The sequence below is a fragment of the Lissotriton helveticus genome, chromosome 9 (genome assembly GCF_964261635.1).
Source record: "Lissotriton helveticus chromosome 9, aLisHel1.1, whole genome shotgun sequence".
Taxonomy (NCBI): domain Eukaryota; kingdom Metazoa; phylum Chordata; class Amphibia; order Caudata; family Salamandridae; genus Lissotriton; species Lissotriton helveticus.
This window is the reverse complement of record NC_136070.1, coordinates 462,436,635-462,463,376: the sequence shown is the minus strand read 5'-3', so window position 1 is coordinate 462,463,376 and position 26,742 is coordinate 462,436,635. Positions and strand designations below refer to the sequence as shown.

Sequence of the window (26,742 nt, the reverse complement as noted above, 5' to 3'; positions counted from 1 at the left end):
TATCAGAGTACACGTCTGGAAGCCATATGATCATGATAGTGATGGAGCAAGGTTGCACACATAAAGCGACTTGCTTGTAATCAGCCCTCTCGAAATAATTTGTAACATACTAATAAACATGTTTAGTCTTATTAACAATGCAAAACACGACATATCTAGTAAGCTGGGGAAGCGTGTCTATGTGCTTTTACTAACTGTAACTGGATTAACCCAAAATGGCCGCCACAACGCAGGAATTTTTCTGCGCGTTCCTCTGTCACACTCACGGGACATGATGTATTCTCTCTGCTTGGGTGGAAAACTTTGCTTCTGCGCACAAGAACTAAGATGGCTACTCTGTGTGTTAACGTGCTAAAGCTTGCACTATTGCTTTTACTAAGTTGTTCATTCTGCCTAACTCCTAACGCTGTAGTTAAAATAAAGTAATGGGGATAGAGTAGAGATAAGTGGTATACAGTGCATTCATTTATTTCTTGTTCTAAAACGGTTTCTCTTCTACTTTGCATGTATCGTATTTTGGGCCTGTCATGTACTTCTTAACTCCATCTTTGGAGGAACTGCGCCTGTGCAGAGAAGCTCAAATTCCTGAAGCACTGATATTGAATTCATGCCAGCTACAGACTTGCTAGAAGATGCGTGAGAACTTGACCTCCTGAACCTCCAAGAGGATGTCAATTTATACATTGTATTTACTATTGAAACATTAATTGCCGGGTGGAATAAAAGTGCATGGGAAATAAAATATTGGGAGGGAACATCGATCTGTATATTGAAGAGCATGATCTCATAACTGGTATGGTGTAATGACCTCTCCTCCTCTTTTGACCAATCAAATTGAGGGAATTCACACATTTGCAACATTGGGGAGTGGTACACTGCCCTGAAAAATTGTATAACTAAGGTAGGCTTAGCTAGTTAGATTGTCCGACTTGTCCGAATAGCTGACCTGTCACTAAACAAACGCACTCAATAGGCGATCGAGTGCAGAGGTGCTGACGGAGCACTCTGTCAGAAGATTCGGAAGCAGAGGTGCTGGCAGAGCACTTTGTCAGAAGATTCGATAACCCAATCGGGGTTATGGAAGGAGTTTGATAATGATCAGTTTTGTGCCTGAGGGAGAAGATTCGCTAACCCAATCGGGGTCCGACTGTTAGCTGCAGAGAGGGATGTGACGCAGGCGTTGCACTTTAGCTGTGGGTGCTGGTCCTGACCTGCAGTGGTCCTGTTTGGTCCGTACTTATCCTGATTCTGGTCTGCACCTGTTCTATCCTGTTGGCACCTACATTTTCGGGGGTCCTGTCCTTTATCCCAGCCTGTGGCCAGGGTTGGTCTTCACACCATTCTAGGTAAATATTAAAGTTGAGTGGGTATGTTATTGTGCTATTTCCCTCTTCTTACCCTTCCTATAATTCAATGCTTAAAGAAAATTTCGTGATACTTTCACATCATTTAGCAGTGATTTTATTCTTTCTAATCAAGTTCTAATTAATGTAGTATGGACTATGACATTTAAAGAAAATATTTTGATAAAGCGTTTAAATCTTTCCCGAGTCTGTGGTCATTTTAATGAGTGCAAATATTTATAACACTGCCTATTATGCTAACACCCTTGATCCTTTAGGACTCTAGGTACCGGTGACTAGGATTGGTAAGTCAAATGGTATAGGTCCTGAATGGTTAAACAAATTGATTAAGCGTAGGTTTATCTGTTCAAAGTATGTATGTTGTTTTTTATGGGCCCTGGTGAGTATGGTAAAACGAGCAGGTGAGCCCGCGCTCTATCAATAGTAAATAAAAAGCAATGTTTTTATAAATTAAGATTGGGGCTTGTGGCTTTATGGTATTCATTTTTTTATCATTTCCGTCATCTTACTGGTATTTATCCATATGTATTTTGTGTTTTGAGTATAATAGGAGCCGTAAAATAGTATATTTCCACGTATATTTAACTATTGGACGTACATTCATACATGGATGCCTCTCACATTTTAGCAAATTAAGCAGCCACTTATAACAAAGCACTAAACTCACAGGTACATATTAGCGTTAATAGTACAAATATATGCTGATATATGCATGTATTTAAGGAAATCTCATCCTGTTTTTTAACTCTCCATGCTGTCTATCTGTTCAGCCATTGCCTGGAATTGATGAAAGACAGCATGGAAAGCTTATCAGTCAGTCAAAAAGCTTTATTATCGGTTAAAAACCATAAAAAGACATATATACACATTTACAGGTTAAAATAGAGAAATTTAGGCATTAATACATTGCAGTCCTAGAACATAGTATATTCATAAAATGATTAAGAAAATTGTGAAACTACAAATATAAAAAGGATCTATATGATTTAAAATAGCGCTCACAATGGACAGTCCCTCGGCATTTTATTTGTAGGAACCTCATGTATTACAATATTTATGCTACTACAAGAGCGATAGTGCGAGGGCTTTCATTTTTTAATTATGCGCACCTTGCGTACCACATGGACAGGAGGAATCTAGCAGTTGCGAACACTGTTAAGGGTGTGATGTCATATTTAAGAATTCGGTATACCTCCATGTAGTCCCTGAGACTCCTGGACTTGCAAAGTTTGATGATCCATTTGGCTCTTGCCTTGGAATAGGAGGTGCAGAAGAGCAGAACGTGCAGATCTGTCTCTCTGCTGCCCTCACACCCTGGGCAAGAACTCGCTGAACCTGGGACATTTGACCACTTGTGTGTTACAGCCCTGACAGGCAATGAACCATGTCTAAACTGAATGTATAGTTTCTTAGCCAGGGGGGCTGGATATCATCCAAGAATTTCTTGAAATAGGGGTGGGCCTTGATATCCACAAAGGTGTTGTCAACCTATCCATAGAGGAGTTTGTTAGTATGAGTTCCATTCGGTAACGCTTGAGTACCAAGCTCAACGATTTCTTGGTAATCAAGACACAGGTCTCCTCAGGGGAAGACCACAGGTCCCTCATACCAAGAACCTGACAGAGGTGCTCAATGTGGATTAACCAGGGGATTTTCCCCACACCCCCTCTGGACAGGAGATCCCTTAGGTCCTCCCTATAGCTTAAGAGCTCTGGGGTGGACCAAAGTCGTCTCCAAAACAGAAGGGGGCGATTTGAGGCAATCTCCTGTATATAAACCAAACCTAGATCCAGCCGTAAGGGGGTCAGGAGGGTACACGGGGGAAGTCTCAGAAGACGCCTGATAAAGCTATTCTCAGTGAGGGATAGAGGGGCGGCGCTCACATGTCCCCATAAGTCTGCAGCATATAGCGCACCCCCTCTCGCCTGGGCTTTATCGATTTCCACGGACGGACCCAACAGTTTAAGAGAGGTCTCGTTAAAGACCTTTAGGATACCGCCAGATGATTGGGCCAGCTTCAGGTTAGCCTTAATCATGTGAGACCCCCAATCCATTCTATCGTTTAGTGTGACCCCCAAGCAATCGAAGGTAGACACTCAATCCAACACCGTTCCATCCAAGTGGGGGTGAGGACAATTGGATAGTTTGGTATTATAAACCATGAACCTAGTTTTGGAGAGGTTAATCTCCAAATTCCTCAATCTACAGAAGGAACAAAATGCCTCTAATGTTCGCTAGATACCCGTGGATGATTTTGATAGTAAAAGGTTATCATCAGCGAACATTAGGGCAGGTATCTTGCGACCTGCTAAGCTTGGAGAGTCTAGGTCTCTCGCTCCCAGTAAGTGTTCGATCAACCCATTGAGGAAGAGGGAGAAGAGCGAGGGGGACAGCACGCACCCCTGCCTCACTCCCTTTTCCACCGGGAACGGAGCCGACAACTCCCCATTCCTCCCGTACCTCACCCTTGCATATGTACCTTGGTGCATACGTTTAAATAGATGGCACAAATAGGCCGGGGCACCCATCTCTAGTAGTATTACGCAAAGCTTGTCCCTCTGGACCAGGTCAAATGCAGACCGAAGGTCCATAAAAATCAAGTACAGACTACCCGCCCCAAGGGAAACCGTCTTCCAGTAGACCAACTGTAATCTAAACAGTTGGTCGATAGTGGAGACCTTTGCACGAAAGCCCGCTTGGAGGGAGGTTAGGATGTGATGATCATCCATCCAACTCTGCAACCTTGTTAATAGGAGGCGGGCAAATAATTTCTGGAGGACGTCGATCAAGCTAATGGGGCGATAGTTGGCCGAGTCAAGAGGGGAAGCCTTTTTATGAATGGGTATAATTTCAGCGCCCAGCCATGTTGGAGGAATCTCCAGGCCCTGCAGGATGGCATTGGAATATACCCAGCTATAAGGAGCCCAAACCTTCTGTTCACTCAGGTAAAGATCACCAGGGATCCTGTCTAGGCCCGGTGCTTTCCCCGAAGTCAGACTTCTAAGGGCTGCTGGATTTCAAGCAGGATGCAGGGTGGACAATCAAGACCCGAGCCCTCCAGGCGGTTTGGTCCATATGTACTGTTTTGATCAGCTAGATCTACTGGAGATGCAGGGTCACTTACTGAATAGAGGGGCTTAAAATGGGCTAGCCAAACCTCTTCACTAAGATTAGGAGCAATAGCAGACGACCCCTCTGCCTACCATGATCGAATTAGATTACAAAAGGACCTGTAGACTCGAGCGTTCAGGGCTACTTTGGTGCTTTCCCACCTTGCTGCCTCCCACTACGACCAGGCCTCCATGGTCAGTCTTTTGTATGTTTGCCTAGCATTTCTGATACTTGATTGAGACCCTGATTTTACCTCCTTTATCATGTTATTTTTAGCCACCCTACAGTTTTTGTTAAACCAATGGTCTTGCTTTTCTACCCTTGGCCTCTTGATATCAGTAGTATAAAAGTAATCGGCCAAAGTACAGAGAAGCTTGTTATGAATGCACTGGAGAACCTGATGATGGGGCAGATCACAATTGGGGCTCAAGATGTTGCTAACCTCTGCTAAGGAGCATGCAACATGATGATATATCTCAGCTAGCTCATCAGGAGCTAGCGCGACCTTCGCCCACCTAATGCGTCTGCCACCCGCCGCTATAACAAGGTTCGAATTAGTAATGGTCTCCGCTGCTCCCAATTCGTTTCAGTGACCCAATGTGTTATATAATTCTAATGACAGTAGGTTGTGGTCACTATCAACCCTTGGGATAACAGAAAAAGCTCTCAGTTGGGTCCAGAATTCTACATTAACCAAGATATAATCAATGGTCGTGCTTTTCCCCGGTCTATCAAAAGTACTTGTGCCCGGGACAGCTGAAAGGAGTCTGCCATTGCAGGCCCTAAGGGAGTGTGTTACAACCAGCTTGTTGATCGTATGAGCCAAAGGCGATAAGCGATTTACCGGGTACATAATGCATTCCGGAATAAGCCAAGTATCATCCTCATCCGATGTTACTGAGGGGATCCCGAGAAGCGGTTCAAAATGGCAATTAAAATCCATACCGATAACTTTATGGTACGATGAGGGAAATGAGAAAAAAAGGGCCTCTAGGGCCTCTAAAGTAGATAAGCCCAACTGGTGTGATAAGGGGCGTAAGTATATGTTAATCACTGCCAGTGTCAAACCATCCAAAAAATTAAGTACAGTGCAAAGAATATCCGGGCAATGGGAGTCTATTACCTTGACTGAGCACCCCAAGTGCGCAGCAACCCAGATACACCCCCCCCCCGAGTGTCTTCCCCTGGGTCCCTGCACAGCCGGTACATGGAATGTCGCGAAACCACCCTAACAGGAGCAGACAGCAGCCAGGTCTCTTGGAACAGACACAAATCATAACTATCCATCAACTCTCCCCACTCCAGGTTATGCAGCTTAGACCCTAGCCCTGCTACATTCCAAGACCCGATTAGTGGTCTACGACTCACCACTCTGGCTGGGAAATCTTCAGTGGATTGAGACCCGTTAGAGGGTGGAGGTGCTATATGTGTATGTGTATCCAACTCCCCTTCGCCTCCTATGGGGCCGATATTTACGGATGATGGTAGTGTTGTCAAACTATATGCCTTAAACATTGTAACCAACTCTGGGGGCCCAACCTCATCACTCAAACCCTCCTCAACATGGCTCCTGGGTAGATTCGAAACCATTCCGTCTGGGCCCGGGAGAGGTGGTAGTCAATCCACATTGCTCAAGGCACTATATCTGTTGGTCACTGGTATATTGTAATCTAATTCCCGTCTGCCTTGGTGGAAATAGGTTGGTATAGGCCTACCCGGTGCTAAAAGTCGTGGGTAAAAATACCCCAGGTGGCAAGTATTGATTGAACCCGTGTTAAAAGGCCCTCCATTCCCTAGTATATGTTTAACCACTCCAGGATCCCTAAAATTCATAATTACACAGTCGCCAGAGATGTCTTTGGGCCCGGCCCCTAACCAACTAACTCTTCGAGCAAATAGGATCTCCCACTATACCGATCTCATTAAGGGTCTATATCTGTGTTAAGTATGGGTAAATGTTGCAAATCAGCGGCTCGCGAATTCACGCGAAATTGCAAAAAAATCCACGAATTCGCGAATTTCCCCGCAAAATCGGGGATTTTTTTGCGATTTTGCACCATACTTAACTGGAGTACTTTCTACTGGCTAATCAGTAAGTGCTACCTCGTTGGGTAAATGTATAGTGCTTTTCCTGCACTACAGCTGCCTAAAGTGCCAGAAGAGGTGTCTCCAGTGACCATGTGTGTGTTACTATGCCATCGCGCCGAAGGGCGAAGGGGTCCCTTGAGTGAGCTGTCCACATTAGTGGGTAAATGGCGGGAAGACTGTGCACACCGCTAGTGTGTGGGTGGGGCTTCCATGCGAGTTCAAATGCCTCGCGTGTGTATAAATGGTCAGAGACCGATAAGAGCAGCAGATGGGGAGAATAAAGCGCCAGTGACCATGTGTGTCACTATGCCATCGCGCCGAAGGGCGCAGGGGTCCCTGAGTGAGCTGTCCACATTAGTGGGTAAATGGCAGGAAGACGGTGCACACCGCTAGTGTGTGGGCGGGGCTTCCATGCGAGTTCACATGCCTCTTGTGTGTATAAAAGGTCAGGCACGATCAGAGCAGCAGATGGGGAGAATGAAGCTCCAGTGACCATGTGTGTTACTATGCCATCGCGCCGAAGGGCGCAGGGGTCCCTTGAGTGAGCTGTCCACATTAGTGGGTAAATGGCGGGAAGACGGTGCACACACCTAGTGTGTGGGCGGGGCTTCCATGCGAGTTCACATGCCACTTGTTTGTATAAATGGTCAGAGACCGATCACAGCAGCAGATGGGGAGAATGAAGCTCCAGTGACCATGTGTGTTACTATGCCATCGCGCCGAAGGGCGCAGGGGTCCCTTGAGTGAGCTGTCCACATTAGTGGGTAAATGGCGGGAAGACTGTGCACACCGCTAGTGTGTGGGCGGGGCTTCCATGCGAGTTCACATGCCTCTTGTGTGTATAAATGGTCAGAGAGCGATCACAGCAGCAGATGGGGAGAATGAAGCTCCAGTGACCATGTGTGTTACTATGCCATCGCGCCGAATGGGCGCAGGGGTCCCTTGAGTGAGCTGTCCACATTAGTGGGTAAATGGCAGGAAGACGGTGCACACCGCTAGTGTGTGGGAGGGGCTTCCATGCAAGCTCACATGCCTCTTGTGTGTATAAAACGTCAGGCACGATCAGAGCAGCAGATGGGGAGAATGAAGCTCCAGTGACCATGTGTGTTACTATGCCATTGCGATGAAGGGCGCAGGGGTCCCTTGAGTGAGCTGTCCACATTAGTGGGTAAATGGCGGGAAGACGGTGCACACCGCTAGTGTGTGGGCGGGGCTTCCATGCGAGTTCACATGCCTCTTGTGTGTATAAATGGTCAGAGACCAATCACAGCAGCAGAAGGGGAGAATGAAGCTCCAGTGACTATGTGTGTTACTATGCCATCGCGCCGAAGGGCGCAGGGGTCCCTTGAGTGTGCTGTCCACATTAGTGGGTAAATGGCGGGAAGACTGTGCACACCGCTAGTGTCTGGGCGGGGCTTCCATGCGAGTTCACATGCCTCTTGTGTGTATAAATGGTCAGAGACCGATCACAGCAGCAGATGGGGAGAATGAAGCTCCAGTGACCATGTGTGTTACTATGCCATCGCGCCGAACGGCGCAGGGGTCCCTTGAGTGAGCTGTCCACATTTTTGGGTAAATGGCAGGAAGACGTTGCACACCGCTGGTGTGTGGGCGGGGCTTCCATGTGAGTTCACATGCCTCTTGTGTGTATAAAAGGTCAGGCACGATCAGAGCAGCAGATGGGGAGAATGAAGCACCAGTGATTTTTTGGGGCTGACTGAATTTGACCTTCAACTCGGGCACCTGCTTTTTCTATAAGTGCTTCCTGTTCTCCTGTTCACAGAGCCTCCTTGTCTACTTGTAACTATTCTCTGACCCTGCTTCGAGGGTCAGAGCATGGTCAGAGAATTGTTGCAATTAGGCAAGGGGGCGCCAGGAAGCACTTATAGGGTTACAGCAGGTGCCCAAGTTGAAGTTAAATGGTTACAAAGAAATTAGCTTCAACTTGGGCACCTGCTGAAACCCTGTAAGTGCTTCCTGAGCAAAATTCGTCCCGCTCGTGAATTCGTGGATTTTGCTGCGATTTTGCGCGATTCGCGGATCGCGAAATCGCGGAAAATCTGCAAATTCCGGGAAGCGGAACACATTTTCTGCCCATACTTAATCTGTTTAGCCAGAAGATGATTTTATTCTTTAACTCAGGATATGTTTCACCTTGCTCGCTAACCAGTAAAGGTACTCCTGTGAGCACCACCACATACGGAGATGCTTCAGGAGGTAGCTGGGGGCAGGGAGGAGTTTTTTGGGGTCCATTTTCGAAGGGGTTCAAAGCAGGGTTATAAAGAGACCTACCCGGTTCTGGGCGCTGTTTTCCAGGGGTTTTTGGGGTAGGGAGTGGAGCACAAGGTATCGGGCCAGATGCAGCTGGAAGCACATTGGGTCGATTAGCTAGACCAGAACCAGTCGAGGCAGAGGTAGATTTCTGCGTGTATAGAGGGGCCTTGTCTTTTGTAAGGTTCTCAAGGCAAGTGCTATCGCCTGGATTTATGCCTTTATTGGCCGACTTGGTTGTACCTAAAGCCACTTTAGTGGCAGAAATCCCCATTGAGGTGGCAGGCTGTACTCCACCTAAGCCTTTGTTATTTATCAGTGAGACTAGTTTATCAATCCTGCTAGACAAGGTTTTAAAATGAGAGTTGATAAACTGTTCCATGTGGGCCTGGAGATCGATTACTAGATGAGTAGCCCAGACATGAGGTCCTATGATGGGGAAAGGGGAGCCAGAGTCGGACTGTAGAGGATCGGGTGTAGATAGTACTCTCTTAGCTGGTTTTTTAACAGGTTTCTATTTCTTACTTCTACCCCGAGGTTTGTAGGTATTTATGCCTGCCGGGGTGGGAGGGGATGGTTCAACCTCTATAGAGACATTCACGTCTGGCGCAATCTGAGTGCATGGTAGCTCAGCGAAAGAGGGCATAAAAAAAGACGTAAATTCAGGGGGGTTGCCTGTGGCTACGGAGAGATCCCCGGTAGACAGGGGGGGCACAGCAGGAGTAATTGAGAGTCGCCGTTCCGTGTTCTCTATAGCGGTTGCCCCCACCCCTATAGTTTTTTGGAGCATTTTATCGATAGCTGTTAGGCTCGGCAGTGGTTGGGTCGTTGCCGCTGTTTGCCTAGTCGTGGGGCGAGAAGTTGTGGGGTTAGGTTTGCCCATGCTGCTCAACTAAGTGCTTGAGCAATTATATTTTCAAATATTCACAATTTTGAGAAGCGAATTAAATTTAGGAATTTAAGAACAAACAGTAAAAGATAATAGAAAGTAGGGCCCAACAGCAGAACCGTCTAATAGAGACAGGACACTAACGGGCCAAGCTTTGACTGATTAAGAGTTTATAGTCATTACCACATCAATAAAAGTTTCAAACCAAGTAGTCGCTTCCAGGGGGGCTTGGAGGGGGGGTGGCCCAGCCCAGCCTCCTTCTGCCCCTGTCGGCCACAGACGGCCCGCCCCTTTGCCCGGCTTAGCCCGGCGTCGCCCTCACGCGTCCCGCGGCGCGGGAAGATGAACACAGTTTTATCCTTCCGTGAGTGGAGGGAGGGGCGGGCTGCCTCCTGGTGCCCCGCTATCCTATGTGCTCCTTAGTCCGTGAAATTCAATCTGCCAAGTGCAAGTGTCTCCCGCGAAGCGAGAGGCACGAGAGATCAAATAGGCACCCGGTGAGTGGAGGGAGGGGCGGGCTGCCTCCTGGTGCCCCGCTATCCTCTGGGCTCCGTAGTCCGTGAAATTCAATTTGCCAAATGCAAGTGTCTCCCCACTTAAAAAGCTTATCACAAGAAGCACCATTTTCAGTATTTTTCAGCTTCTAAAAATACATACGGACAGGAAACACTGGGGGCCCGATGTAGGTAAATCTAATTTACCACTTCTAAAATACCGAATCATACCGAATCGGTATTTTAGAAGTGGTAAATTAGAGGGGGGGAGATGTAGGTATTTCAGATTCGGTAAATACCGAATCGTTAAGATTCGGTATTTACCGATTCTGTAAATACCGATTCGGTATTGCCCATTGAATCCTATGGGCCCTGAAGCCCATAGGAATCAATGGGCAATACCGAATCTGTAATTACAGATTCGGTAAATACCGATTTTAGCAAGGGTGCAGGGGGTGTCACTTTGACACCCTCTAGCACCCCAAAGACAGGCATGTTTGCCATGTGGCACACAGACATGCCCTAAGGGCATGTCTGTCTGTCACATGGCTAGGTGTGCATGCACACATGTGCATGCACACCTGGAATCGGTATTTTACCACCCAATTGGATTGGGTGGTAAAATACAGATTCTGTAAGGCCATAGGGACTCTGAAGAGTCTCACCTACATCTGGCCGTTACCGAATCGGTAAAAATACCGATTCGGTATTTTACAGATTCGGTAAATTTACCGAATCTGTAAAAATGGCCCCCTACATCTCAAGATGCCAAATACCGGTCGGAAACGGTCGAATTCGGCCGTTTCCGACCGGTATTTGCCACCTACATCGGGCCCATTGTTTTCTATCTGTATTTTTCTGTAAAAATCAGTAAAAAAAGAAAAACGGAAGCTTTAATTGAGATGGATACCAAAAAATAAAGGTGACACCAGGCGCATGCCAAATTAAAACGCCACTAATCCTGTAATTGTGGGCCATAATGAGATAAATAATAGCAACCAAAAGCAATAGTAATGAGGACAAATGATTCTTAGAAATGAACATGGTTAGAGCAGAAATAACTAGATACAACAAATGACTAGAGAAAGCAGAAATAAGTATTAGAGCAATGAAAGATCAGCTACATCCGCTGGCTTCAATGGTTTCAATGAATGTGACAGGTCAGAAAAAAAAACATGATTTTGGACTATAGAGTTCAGTGAGATGATGTGATGATGAAATACATCTTGTCTGATTTTATGCAAATTAGTCTCTTCCTATTACCCAGAATCCCCGGACAATGTCGAAGTATTATTAAACAAATCACATTTGCTTCAATTTACATTGATAAAAACGTCAAGCAAATGACAAAGGCCTTAAAATACTGAAAGATCCCAGAAATTGGATCTGTGCTGAGCAGTTCAGCACAGATGGAATGTGTGGATTATTTTTGACAAATGAAATATTGGCCCCTATTAACGTCTGCTTCAAGAGGTATTTCGTTTTCAAAATAAAGACTAATCCTGCTATTTTAGTAGATTGGGCTTTGCGACAAAATCGATCATTGTTAGCAGTGATCCACCCCGGTAAAGCCTCCTTGTCGCAAAAAACGTAAAGTACCTCAATTCTATTTTTGCGCTGTGAAAACTGTACCTTTCTAGCACAAAATACCTTTTGCACTGAAAAGTATATACCAATGCTTTGCTTTGTTTCACTTTTGTGATGCTACAATGGCACAAAGCCTTACAAAAACTGGACCTACAAGTTTTTAAAAAAGGCAAGTTCTTTATTTTTTTATCACTCACTATGATCACAGTCACCTACATTTTTCTTTAAAAAGTATTTTGGCATTTTTATTTTCATTTTGAATACTCTTCGAGGAACCGAAGACTGACAAAACAATTGCTTGAACCTCTCCAAGGTAAGTCATGCCCCTTCCATTCAAGGGCTTCTAACAGGCTGGAGCTTTGGGCCGAATTACTATCTGGGGTCATCATTAATGCTCATTCCTGTGCCTAGGCCTGTTGAGGATCTTTAGTGCAGCTCACTGATGTTCATTAACACCTGGAGCAAATAATGATGCTTCATATTTTAGGTAGACATTGTCAGGAGTGTCTAGGGATATTTAGGGTTATAGCTCCTGGAGGTAGTGAGGTTAATTACCTGGGAAATTGGCTTCATTAGTGTCTGGGACCTCTAATGCAAATTCCTGTTTAGAGAACCCTGACATCCATTGTCGCCTGTGTCCATTGGCACTACGGTGTTGGCTTTCAATAAAAAAAAAAGTTAAAACTTCAGCAAAGGTTTATATGAGGTTGATGTGGGAATCAATACTGGGTAACAAGGTACGATTAAAAACCTAAAATGATGGTAAACTCATCAGTTAAGGTAGCAACTTATCTTCTGGACATAGGGCAAGGCTGTACAGTATGAGCAGTTTAAATAAATCCCATAAAAATCGTCTATTATTTACTCAGTGGCATATGTACGACGAAGTGGCGGAGCGTGTCGTTAGCCTCCTGGGCTTAACGACACGGTTCGCAACTTCGGAAACGCAAGGCTGCACCATATTTACCAGAATGTGGTGCAGCCTTGCGTTTCCCCCTGCAATGGCGCTAAGTTTCACTCTTAGCGCCAACGCAGGCACCCTTGCACCAGAGTGCAAGGGTGTCTGTGTGCAGGGGAGGATTGGTTATGTGTAGTAAGGTGTCCCTTTGTGCACATAAACATTCCTAAAATGCCATTTTGTAACTTCCATGTGTGCTACTTCATGCAGCACATATGTAAGTTACAAAATGGCATTTTTAAAAAGGTTTGTTTATGTACAGGAAGGGACACCTTCCTGTACATAAATGAACCATGGCATTTTGCTTTTTCACAAAGGCAGCACACATAGAAAAAGCAAAAACGAGGAGAAATAATGCATTTCTCCTCGTCTCGCCACCTTAAGACCATTGTTTTCCTGGTCTTAATTTTGTCGCTGCCTCCTATGAACGCCACCCTTGTACATAGGGGGCAGCGTCAAATACAATGGGTATGGCAGTGGAACGCCCACCACAACACCCACTGCACGCCCCTTTCATGCTAAACATAGCGTGAAAGGGGGCCTTATGTACAAGGCAGCGTTTAGCCACGTTAAGTGGCTTAACGCTGCCTTGTACATAAGGCAAGGCCCCTATCGCCACAGGAACATCACAAAAAGTGACCTTTCCGTAGCGATAGTGGCTTGTACATATGCCCCTCAGTCTTCATTCAGCTCTTTGGATTAAGTGAGACGATTCTTTTCGGCGGCTTTTCAGGAGGAAGCGAGCTGCCTGAGAGACCCACTGCAGAGCCAACTGGCTGCTGAGAAAAGAGAGAGATTTCCTACCTCAGGAATCTCATAGAATGAGAAAAGGTAACTGGTCCACATGGAAGTAAAACATAAATCTGAGGTAAATCTTGCTGGGTGTTTGCAGTGAGTGTGCAAGAGTTCCTACAGGAAAGGGCAACTCAGAAACGACCTTTCCTGTTCCTGCTAGTGGATTTCCTGGCTGCTGGTAGGCGAGTGTTGGACCACCCAGGTCACAAGCAGTAACTGAAAGCGGCAGATGGGCCTTGCTGGTCTGGAAGGAAGGTGCAAGGAGTGAGCAACGTTACCGCACGAAGTGCTTTGCTGCAGTCCCTGTCTGGATGTCTGAGTGGAGCTGGAGGAACCAAAAAGCAGCAGATGAACTACTAGCCTCGTAGAAGCTACGACTATGCATGGATCAATGGAATGAACTGTACTCGGCCCACAATAGAAAGTACCGCCTCCAGAAATATGGGGATTTTTACTGCATGGTTGTGTTAATTTCTGACCCTTTTCCTGTTCTGTTCACATGTCCCACCGGCTTGTGACAGGAAAACAGGTTCCGAATCTGACACGGAAATACCGGGTCTTCTGTTTCACAGGATAAAACATGTCATTAATTGTGTGGAGACACATTTCTCAGAACCCCTCCGTACAACCCGTAATGAGCATGTACATTTCTTGGTATTACTGTGTGGAAAACACCTGCTTCTAGAAATGAAGTGGAATTATTCAATGCGCAAAACTTCTTAAAAACATGGTTAGAGCTCCCTCTGTTGACCACCAGTATGTACAAGAAGTTTCAAGCTATAAATTAGCGCACAGACTGTAGACCGCTTGGAGTATGTGTTTAATTAGGGGCACTGTTTGGGGTGAAGGAGGTCGGATATCTGGCATAAGGTAACCATTAGTAGTGGGAACGTAGAAGAAGATAGAACTGTGTAGGCATAGACCGCAGTGGTCACCAGAAAGAGGCGTGCATGGTATTATACCCCGTAAAAATGAATTTTCAGATGAATAATTGAGCACAGGTGCTTTCAGTCGGGTATGGTGAGGTGTCTGCCGGATTTCACCTGCGATTTTTGCATACACACACTGACAAAATCACACACACACTCTCTCTCATTTGTTTTGAAGGCACTAAAAAAATGGCTATTTTCCAAAAGATAGGGGCAGATTTACAATAACTGGCGCATCCCTGCATATCAGTAGGGATGTGCCAGTTATTGTGCGCCACGGCTCTGCCACCATGGATGCGCCACATTTACAATGCGGCGCACCATGGGTCAAAAACGGCACAGATGCGTGACGCATCTGTGCCATAAAGGGGCGCATTGCTGGAGTTGCGTCGCAAGCGCGACGCAGCTCGAGCAATGCTCTGGGGGCCCTATCTTCACAATGCTGTGTCAATCCTTACGCCTGCTTCAAGGTTTTGACGCAGCATAGGCTCAAAAGTGACTGAGTGAAATCTTGTATATTTCACTCAGCCACTTTTAGGAGGCGTTCCTGCGCACAATGGCCAAAACACTCACCATATATGCTGGTCCTGCTGGCTTGCTGGCCGCAGGCTCTGTATTCGGTCTCCTTCCTCCTTCTGGCGCTCTCCTATGTACTGACACGATGTAAAGGGAAGGACTTCCCTCCTTGTACAAACGCAAAACTATCCAATTCTGGAGCTACGATTGGTTGGAGCAGGCTAACCCAGCACTCATTTTGAGGCTTGGGGGGCCTGCAGCTGCAATCTCTCTGCTGTTTCACAGCCCTGGGATTGCAGGCTTTGAAGTGCGCATGTCAGATAGTCCGGCGCTAGGCAGCTGGCCAATCTGACTTGCATATTTGCTGGGGCCTGCATTAATAGTGCAATTGCATTTTTCAGCCCCCCCCCCTGCCATCGTGCTGTAACAGAATGAGCCTGGGACACATTAATAAAATGGTATTTATTACCATTTTATTGACAAATGGTATTTATTACCATTTTATTATTAAATGGTATTTATTACCATTTTATTATTAAATGGTATTTATTACCATTTTTTTAATGTGTGTGCCTGCTGCACTCACAGCAGGCTGGGTGATGCAACGCTGCTGTCCCGTGTACTTAACAGCCATTACCATTGTGGCCAACTATAACAGGGTTTTCATGTGAAACACCCCTCCTTACATGCTGGGATGACCCATTTCCCAACACATTTCTCCTTCGCCCAAGCAAAATAAAAATAAAACAAAAGAAAACATCTAACTTACATCAAAGCCAACACTTTCATAAACATTGGAAAACATGGATGAAAAATGCGTACAAACCAAAAACAGAACAACTGTGCACTCTCACGTCTCTGAGTTATACGTCCTCAGTTCAAGACAAAATCCTTCAATCTTGTAGAGCCCATTGGACTCAGTCTGAGAGTCTGAGAGGATATCTCGCCTCCCCTTAATGATGGATGGCAGAGATGTCCTCAGCTGGCTCTTTACATTGGAGAGAGACTTCTGTAGCAGGGATATTAGCTAGATTGGCTCTAGGACCATCTCCAGGTGAGGTGGACGTGAACCAGGAGACTGTTGGTGAACATCTGCCTCCAATGACTATGTCAGGGGTGATGTGTTAGAGTTTCCCCTTGAGGGTATCATCATTACATCATAATTCCTCCACGGGAGTTGCACACTGGTTGCCATCAGACAGTTGGAGTTTTCTGTAGTGCTTAAAGAATGATACATTCCTGGTGATGGCTTCACCACCTTTCTTTGCAGTCATCATTTCCCCTATAAAGGGCAGTAGCGGTTGGTGTCAGGGATATGTGAGTGTTGGGGTAGCACGGGGGAAGCAGCGTTGGGGGCAGCTTGGGCGTGAGACTGTAACAAACAAAACAATTTTAAAAAACGCAACTGCTGGTCTTCTGCTCGCCTCTCTGCGCGCTGGTCTTCTGCTCCTCTGGCAACAGGCTAAAGCTCCTAGTCTCCCACACGGCCAATCCAAACACCGCTCTCATACCCATGAGAGCAGTGTGGAGATTGAGCAGATTGGGATTGGTTTTGCGCATAATTGGGAGCTGAGAGCCTGTGCCTGCTGATCTCTTTACCCAGCAACACATCAGGGTTGGAGAGATGTCAGCGCGCATGATGGTTTATCCAGCCTAAGACGGCTGGCCAAATCGTCATGCGCACTGGCAGCAGTGCCCACCACTCCTCCTCTCCCTGGTGCAGTGCAATGTCCCCACCTCCCAAGACTCGGCTGGACGAAAAATAAGATTGGCATTTTATTTTCCTTTTGCTTCTGCGGGCAGATGCTACTCCGCCAAAGTGGAGAAGCCGCCGCTGATAACAGCACTGATTATCCAGGGGTCGATCTCAAATGGCAAGTGGAACTTGCTACCCGGTTGCCGATTCTGACAAGTGCCAAATCACCAACCTGGAGATGCCTCTGCTGGGCTCTTCTCCTTCTTGACGTTTTGTAGTTCTGTACTTTGTGTTGGTTTAAGACCTCTGCTACCTCATCTCGGATTTGTGACTGCTCCAAAACATGGGGAATGGTGTGACCCACCATCTTGTTCATGCATAGATTGCTGGGGCTCACTGTGGTCGTGGCATGCAGAGTGAGCTGATATTCTCAAAGGAAAGCATATAGAGCATGTTCATTGTTCTGGTAATTAGCCAGCATAATACTCATGCCATTGTTCAAAGTTCGCAGCCATCAGGGAGTGATTCTCCAGTGATGAATACCCCTGATGGTCATATAGTCAGAAAACTCCTGACTGGAAAATGGAGGTCCATTGTCTGTCAAGAGTACAATCAGCAAATCATGAGTAGCCATGACCTTTTCTAGTTGAGCTATAGTCTGGCCAGCAGTCATGGAGTCAAGAATTTCTCTCTCAGGATAGTTTGAAAAGTCATTATCACGAGCATGTGCCAACCATCAGGTAGGCTTCCAAAATCAGCACTGGCTGATGCCACGGAAACAGAGGAATGGCCTCTGTGATAGCAGGTGCAGACGGCTCTGCCAGTCCTGCAGCTGCTAGGTCATGACTGACATTTTGCAGCAACAGAAGGACCTGCCGTGCCTCCAAAGTTCGATGGGACGCATTGTGAGTGAAGGTGTTCCAGTTCCCTGATGCCATAGTCAAAATTGCCAACTGGAAACACTCATCCAGGTTGGTAGCCTCAACAATCTCCCCCAGAGTAATGGGCAAAGATCTCATTGTCTCAATCCCCAGCTTCACATACTCCTCCACTTCAGCAGCATCTAACTCTTCATTGACTGTGCCTGGTCTCGCATGCCTGGATAGTCGGTGAGATTCTCAGTCCCAGGCCAGTATACTACAGAGAAGCGGTACTCATGCAGCGGGAGAATGCACTTCTCAATTCTTGGTGGTGATTTTGAGGACGATCTAGTTAACAGAGGGATCAGTGGTTTGTGGTCCATGTGGACTAAGAACTTGGTGATCATAGAGTTATATGTGAAAGTTGCGACACCGTCAATGAATAGCAATGGCTTTCTTCTCAATGTGAGAGTGCCGCTGCTTTGTATCTGTCAAAGCACGACTGGCATATGCTACAGGAGCCCATTTACTATTGTCTTGTTTTTGGGACAGGACTGCCGCTGAGATTTCAGAGTCATGAGGAGGATCAAAGTAGGCCAGGGTAGTGGGTTAAGAAATGTTTGCTTGGTCGCATGAAAAGCTTCTTCTTGGGTAGGACCACAGAAGGCATATGCTTTCTTCAGTTCTTGAAGTGAAGCCGTGCGGGTGGTCAAGTTCTTAGTTAATCAGCAACAATATGTGATCATCCCCAGAAAACTAGGTACGTCTATGACACATGTGGGAGCCAGGGTGTCATATTTCCGGGTTAGGCCCATGTAGCGAAGCAACTTATTTCTTACATTGTCCTCATGAATAACATTTCCAAGCTGTGCACTTTTGCATACATTTGCACGCATGACAATGTTGGATAAGTTTCTCTGAAACTAAACTTGCTTTACATCTAGCTTTGCACAACACTATCACAATGCCCTGAACAACCTAAACAAGGTCTTGTTCCTCACTATGTACAAATGGCATCACTATTTTAATCTACGGGGCTACAGGGCTATCTACATATTCACAACATCACTAATCTATGCGTACATCACAAGTCTGCTTTCCATTATAAAAGTTGAGCATCCGATAGATCAGTAGATGAGGTACTTCTGCTGACACAGAGGGTCCTTGTATGCTGAGAAATCACCAAGCAGCGATCTGACATTTCCTGTTGGGTGTTCAGTTCATGACTAAGGCAGGGTCCTTCACTCTATCCCATCAAGTAATGGAGTTCGATTTTCCTGTGGGGGGATTCTTGGCTTTACACCTACATACAATCTGAATACACTTAGAGTAGTGTCCACATCGTTGGAGTACGCCTGATTACTGCCTTGTTGTATATGCCTGCATTTATACATTGTTTCAACACCATGGTTGATCTCTACCTACTATTTACGCTTTGGTGCTTGTAATCACGTTTATCTGTTTCTGTCTCCTAATCATTGCAGCACACTTATTTTATGCCAGAATAACATTGGTTCAATAAATATTATTGATAACATCCCACTATGCATTCTCTGTATATTTCTCTAGAACAAGTGAGCATGAGTGACTGAGCGAAAGGTTCTGTACTGTTTTCACGGTCCCTGAGGGAACGGGTTGTCATGTTCAGTGGTTGCCAGAAACCATTTGCTCCCTGTTAGGTTAAGGGGGCTTAGGGTGGCACTGTGAGCTAGCTTGTTCTATAGGCCAACAGATCCTGCAGGGTGTCTCGAATCAGTCTTGGCACCAAACCCTTAGTTTATGTTGTCCAAACAATGCACAGGTCTTACAGATTGGTATGAACTGCACGACAAGGGCAGATTGAATGTCCTGTAATTTCGCTGGATCTGTCATTACTCCATTCTCAGGAAAACGTTATCCAAAGAAAGATATTTCCTTCTGGACGAAAGCACATTTCTCTCTATAGAGAGTGAGACCACTGTCCAACAATCTTTGAAATTTTGCTCTCAGTCTATCGAGATGCTCTTCAAGAGTGGGAGTGTGCACTAGAATGTCATTGGTGACATTGATGACCCCTCCAGTCCTGCCAACTCCTCTATGATTGTGTCCTGAAACACTTCAGACGCACTGGACACCCTGAAACTGAGGCGCTTGTACCTCCTCACACCCACATGGGTGGAAAACGTTGTAATAGCCCTGGATTCTGGAGCAAGCAGCAGCTGATGATACCCAGCTCGGAAGCCCATTTTGGAGATCCATCTCAAACCGCTTTCTTCTGCCACAATATCATCGACCGTGGGCGTCAGATGCCATTCACGCCGGATGGCCATGTTGGGTAAGTGCATGTCCATGCAAATCTGGACCTCTTCAGGCTGCTAGGGTTTTGGAGCCACAACTTTCGGAGACACCCAGGGGGTCGGGTCTTCCACCCTTTCGATAATGTCCACCTGTTCCAGTTTCCGGAGTTCACCCTCCACCATTGGGCGGAGATGGAATGCCATGGATGATATCTCAAATGTGGAGGTGCATCAAACATTCTCTCAGACATCTAATGCCCTCAAACAACTGTGTGAATTTGTCCACACTCACAAGTGCAACCTCAATGCAAAAGGTACTAAATGGAGACGCTCCGCCGTACGACAGCTCAGCAGCATTCCAGATCCTCCTTAGGTAACATATACTTTGGCACGTGTTGAGAGGTCCTCATGAGTGATCTCAGTTGTGAAGACACCCATTAGTGGGAGGGGCATTAATGAACCAAAGGTAAACACCTGGGTTGAGGTGGGGTGCAGAACGGGTTGTTGAGGGAGAGTCCTTAGAACAGACTGCGCCAAGATGTTAATCAAGGTGCCTTTGTCAATCAGGGCTGGAATTTGATGGCCCGTGAAGAGAACTGTGCATTTTCGAGTACGTCTCCTATGGTACCATAAGGGTTGCATAGCATACACGACATGCACCATGCCATCCAAGTCATCATCGTCCATGGCCTCTTTGTCATATGGAAGCCTTAGGGTCTCCATGACATTCACAAACTCGTGTTTTTGTACCTTTCTGAGATGCGGAGGAGCGGCATACCTTAGCAAAGTAATTGAGTTTATTGCATGCCAAACATCTCTTCCCTCATGCAGGGCAGGTTCCCTGATATGGATATGGCCCTTGGCACCAGTGACACAGCTTGGGAGCTGCACCTGGCTTGGGGTAAGCTTACATCATTTTGGAACCCACTGCTGCTACCGTGTTGGCATGCTCCGTTTTTACCTGCTGATGTAAAGCTTCCTCCATGTGAACAGCACACACTAGAGAGTTCTTTAGATTGCCCAATCATGAGCATATTGGCCATGGACACTACCGGGACCTGGAGGATGTTCTCCCTCAGCTTGGCTGAGAGACAGCCCTGAATGATTGGGCCCTGATCGCAACATCAACGTCTGGCAGTGTTCATGTGCTGACCTAATCTTTCAGGTGAGCACAAAAAGTGTCCACAAATTATTTGGGCTGCTGCTTGTCGTAACAGGAACCATTCATAATCAGAATTTGCAAGCGGTTTGAAGTGAACTGTTAGTGCCTGTTTCAAAGTATTGTAAGTGAAAGGTGGGCCAGCTTCCACCCACCACTGACTTCCACAGTTTGTGAATAGTGGCAGCCCCCAAATGTAGGCGCATGGTGCGCCTTCTGACATTCTCAAAAGCCACCACAGCAAAGTACGTTTCTAGATGTTCAACCCAATCCTTCCATCTCGCCTCCTGTGAAGACGGAGGGCCATCCACAACAACCAGCTCAAGGGTGGGTACAGATGCAATGAGTGCCTTATGTCAGGGCAGCAGGTGTGCAGGAGGTGAGGGTCAGCAACGGTCAAGCCCACGGACTTCCAGTGAGCACACACTGTTCCACCCAATAGGTTTTGACAGCCCAGCAAGGCAGCACAGCACAGCCGGGGAGCAGGTCACATGGGAAAGTTTGCAAAAGCCCCCACAAAATTGCTAAAATCACATGGAGGGAAACCATATAGCCCTCAGTGTGCAAGAAGAAGTCCGTGCAGGCCTTACTGGCAATTTATTATAGAGAAAATGTGAGGCTCTCCTCACCAGGCGATCAGTAAGCATATCGTGCGCTTCCCCAGACCACATGGGCCAACCAGTGCAGCCAGCGTAACAGCGTAGGTACCTGTAGGTGGGAAACAGCATTTACAATGATGTCGGTACTACGTGACTCCTTTACAACACGGTCAGTACGACGACTGTGTTGTTCCCACACGGACCATTACATCACAAGCCGTTTCAACGATTTGCTGTAGGGGTGCGCGCTGGTGTTGGATTTACAATTCTACACCTCCCCTGCTATTGCACAAACTGGAGTAGGAATAGTAAATAATACTATTCCTAAATCCAGCGCGCCCCCTACAGTAAGTCATTGAAATGACTTGCGATGGTATGGTTCGCGTTGAAACGTGTGAAAAGCGCATTCGTTATAAAGAGTCCTAGTCGTAGGTAAGCACAAGACAAGGTCGAGGCCAGAGACGCCCTCACTTCTGGGCTGCATACAGTGTCAGCTAGAACACAGGCTTCCCATGCAGCAGACACCTGCAGCACAGAAAAACAGCAGAGCAATACGCTTATCATGACCCTGGAGGTGCAGCGAAACACCAACGCCATTGTAGGACAGCCAGCTGAAGAAACAGATCCAGCTCCCCAGGCAGCAAGGCAGTATAAAGGCCTGCTTCGGCATGCTGAGTAGGAGCAGCAATCAGCAGACAAGTAATGAGCCACGTACGATGCAGCCGGGAGCTACTGGAGACATTCCCCGGCCATCAAGCAGGAGATGCGAGGCAGCCATCTCGTGGTAAGGACAACGGGGGCCATGGACAGGGCAGCGAAAATTGGGGGAAATGGTGTGACCCCTAATTGCCAATTGATACGTTGCTCAATTGCTGATACACGGCCCTTTGCCGGCTCACAGAGAGTGGTAATAAATGCATGACACCGGTATTACTTTTGGCTCAGCGCAAAGTCAGTTCAAGGTTTAAAAGCAGATCAATATTGCTTGAGAATGTACATAGCTTCTAAAAGTCTAAATACATAATCAATACAGATTGAAAGAAACTATAATGAGAGCTTTACAGGAAGCAACAGTGGCACAAGCTACTGAAATGGAAGCTATTTATAAAAAATAGATGGTTTGGAGGTTAACATGTCCAGGTATGTTGTACAGCCAGAGGTGTTGAAGAAGAAATGAATTACAAAAAAATCAGGCCCAAAGTCAGAACCTTCAGGTTGAAAAGGACTTTTAAAAGGTTAAATATTTAGAACTGAGGTATTAGAGAACCTGTCTACAAAGCCAAATTCTGAGTTTCCGGGGTTCCTAGGGGAATGCAGCAAGAGACCCCCTTGTGTAAATGTGTCAGTGATCTATTATGTGAAGCCGTATTGACAGGGGAAGAAAGGCATGAATTAATAATTGTAAGAGCCTATTGTGTCTGTAGAGGAAATCTGGGCCAGGAATAGAAGCTAGTGAATACAATAGGGCTAGCTAATATTCCTCCAGGATAGTCCCCCAGGCAAGAAGGTCCTGAAGGAGTATTTCACATTGAATTTGTTATACTTTTCAAATAGATCTAGGTGGTAGGCATCAAATAAATCCAACTACTAACAATCTTGAAATAACTCCAGAGAATGACTTATTATAATAATGATGTCTCGAGATGGAAACTCACTTTTGGAAGCTATCTTCATCCATGACAGACCGTTTTTGCACCAAAGTAGGAATCTTTTAGGGGACAAATATCTGTTGACATGGCAGTCAGTGTAGGCTGTGCAACCACGGGGAATGTGACAGAAGCATAGCTGCCTGTGTAAGAGAGTACCTTCTGTTTGTCAAAGTCATAAATTTCGAGGAAAAAGGGATTACACCTAGTTCTACAACATGGAGGTAATTAATGATATCAATGGTTCAGATGGGAAATATATTTTTGATGAAAATGGAGCATGGTCATCTGTTCACTTGAAAACAAGTTAATAAGGAACACCGGGATTGGGTTGCATGAGCCAAGAATTAGAAGGCACTGGGGTTGCATAACTCAATAATTAGAAGGCATTGGTGGATAGGGTCTCTTACCTACATTATCATTCTTACTTAAATTATCTTTCTTTCACTCTTCCATTCGTTCACTCTTTTCCTACGTTAGATGTCCAAACATTTGAGATCTAATAGTGTGTGTATGCTCTACTATCCAATAAAAAGGATTTTTGGATTGGATGAGTAAAGGAATACAAGTACTGTTGAGGGTAACTTGAATGTCTCTTATGCTATCTACATTTGGAGTAGATTTTGGTTGCAGGTATATAATACATTCAATTCAATACATCAATTCCTGCTAGTACAATGCTGACTTTTTACCATGACTGTGTTTTTACATGCCAGTTTTTCTGCACAGAAAGAACGATTATTTCAGTAGCCAGTGTTGGTTATGCTCTTTGAGACTCTAATGTGAATTTGATTTCTGAGTGCTATGAATTGAAGTGTGTGTAAAAATGAACAGTGTTTTGAGTACTGAGTTCTCTATGCCATTACAAAACATTCTCTTGGGTAACTAGAGAAACATGTCCTACAAATCAATAAAAGGTAAATGTAGTTTTTTTGTTATTTGCTCTTGTTATTGATCAAATAAATGCAATCTGTGAAGATTCTGGGACATTATCTTTCGCATAACAGTAAGATAGTATATGTCATAATCAAAGGTTTGTCAGGTCCAAGGCAACATCAGTAAAACATTTCTAAAGTCGAACATGCTATATGGGCCTGTGCCATGCTACAATTATAAATCTTCATCTACTGTGAGAATTAAACGACGAAGAGCTCAGCAAACCCCTTGATGTATGCTTTTGTGAGTTATTTTATTGGTACCAAGAAGTACAATAACATACTCCACTTCGAGTTAAATTTGAGGTGGATTATCTTGTAACTGTATTATTATTATTATAGCTATTCATTAATGATAACATGTTTTAATGTTACACATTTTAAAACTATTTGATCTCCACTCTTTATATATTTTAGTATTGAAGACCAATACATTTCTCCTTTCCTCTGCCCTTTCCTGTGTTTTCTTCAAATGTTTGCTTTTTAATATTACATTTTGTTTTATTTTAATACATAATTATAATTAATTATACCTGTTTTATTTTCAATAAAATCTTCCAAACATAAAATAACTGCATAGATCTTTTGCCCTACTTGGCACTTGGTTGTACATGTAGTATCAATGAATTCCCATGAAATTACAAGAAAATCAATCTTAAAATGTGTTCTTAAAGTTCCAACTTTCTCAAGGCTTCTGCTCTCCGAAAAGGGCATGATGGTACCAAGATTTAAATAAGAGATGTGCCTTATTTCTACAGATTTATTATGATAGAGATTCTCTATCACAGACATTTCTTAAATTGTGGGACATCTCCCTTGGACAGTTTCATTGACTGCAGATTGTTGAAGACATTTTTAATATTTTTCTAGAACAAAAATGTGTTTCTTACGCAGTAAATCCATTGACCATATGAGCATATCTTAGTATGACAAGATCTAACCAACCACACCGTCTCTTCCTGCCTGTTGTTACTCCCCATTCATGGCCTCGACTCTGCAAGAGAGTTCCAATTTCCTGCAATAAGATAAATAAAAACTCATTTACAAATTCATCATTTGTCCATTCTTAAACATGCACAGCCAAAATATGGTTTTAACTAGTTGCAAATAACCCCTAAAAGGGGTATTTTCCACATAAAAATGACAGATTCAATATTTCCGTGGTTTGCCTTCGATATGTATTTTATAAGTTGACACATTACTTCTATTGTTTACATTTTGCTCTTAGATGTATTCATGAGGTAGGGAAGATGTACTGAACTGCTACGATACAATACAATACATGCATAGTGCACAACGATTTATTTTCATTGCTGCCTGCATCAAAGTCCCTAATGCTATTCTGTTTCGTCATCAGCCTCAAATGGATTATGTGTGGGTAAATGTGAGCCCTGCCAACTAAATAAAACTTGAGAAAAAGCAAGAATTTCACCAACCTCTTAGTGGTCTTCAAATTTACCAATTTGGATAAATAATAAATAGAAATTTACATTCAGTACCTCTGGGAACATACACAATGCAAGGCCTAGATTTAGTAATAATTTTGTTTACATTATTTTACTTATTACATCACAAAGAGGATAGCTTCTCAAAAATTTACAGAAATAGTACTGTCATACTAAAAAACATTTGTTAGATGGGCTATCCTTTTCATAGTAGTCCTATCGGCAACTACCTAAGTGCACTACTTAAATAGGCTATATACCACGCTATCTTCATCACATGGGTCCCATCCTTATACCCCTCCCTTTATGACTAAATTAACATTCAAACTAAATCTGAAGCCCGCTCACCCTCGATACCTTCTCACAGACAGCTCATCTGCTTCCACAATATGTTCATCCAAGACCTCTATATGCTCTTAGCAAATGGAGAAAGTTGAGGCTCTAGGTACAACTGAAAAACTATTAACAGTACCTCAAAACAATCATTGAATCGTTGGGCCTGAATGGGAAATGGGACAACATTATAAAGATCGAGAGGACACTTATCAATTGGACTACACATTGAGAATGGGACAGAGGAAAATAAGAAGTTCTTATTGCTTAAGAACTTCTTATTTCTTCGGCCTCTTTCTCAGTGTGTTGTCCAGTTGATCAGTGGTCCTCTCTGCCTTGATGATGCAATCCCATTTCCTATTCAGGATCAATGATGTTGCCATGTGCGTCTCATCAAAGATTACACAGATTCAGAAGTCACTCAGGTCTCTACTCACTACTGTCATACTTACTGTATGTCACCTCTTTGCCCACTATACAGTCTAGACTCAGCCTATACTCGCACCTTGTGACTTGGATACATAACACATTCTCAACCTCAGGCCTAGAAAACACAACACGCTAACTCTAAGAGGAAGATTTATTAATTTTTATTGCAATGCAGTGCAGCAACCAAAGTTCGTGCGCTAAGAGGAGAAAGTGATGCAGGGACATATTTATTAAAAGTGGCCACCTGCAGATCATTGCCATGCGCTAGTGCACAAACAGGCTGCCTAAAACCACATACACACTTTGCACTATGGTGCAGAGGTGTTTGTGTGATGTTTAACATAGGATTTTTCCTTGGAGCA

The 26,742-nt window shown here is 44.9% G+C and overlaps 1 protein-coding gene across 1 annotated transcript in view; it reads right to left on the bottom strand.

Moving 5' to 3' along the window:
- Positions 1-26,742, bottom strand: part of ADSS1 (adenylosuccinate synthase 1) — a 475,994-nt gene that overhangs the window by 60,640 nt on the left and 388,612 nt on the right. Inside the window, exon 10 of the mRNA XM_078660279.1 lies at positions 25,064-25,188. Coding sequence (XP_078516405.1) covers positions 25,064-25,188 — 125 coding nt within the window. The remainder of the gene's footprint in view (positions 1-25,063; positions 25,189-26,742) is intronic.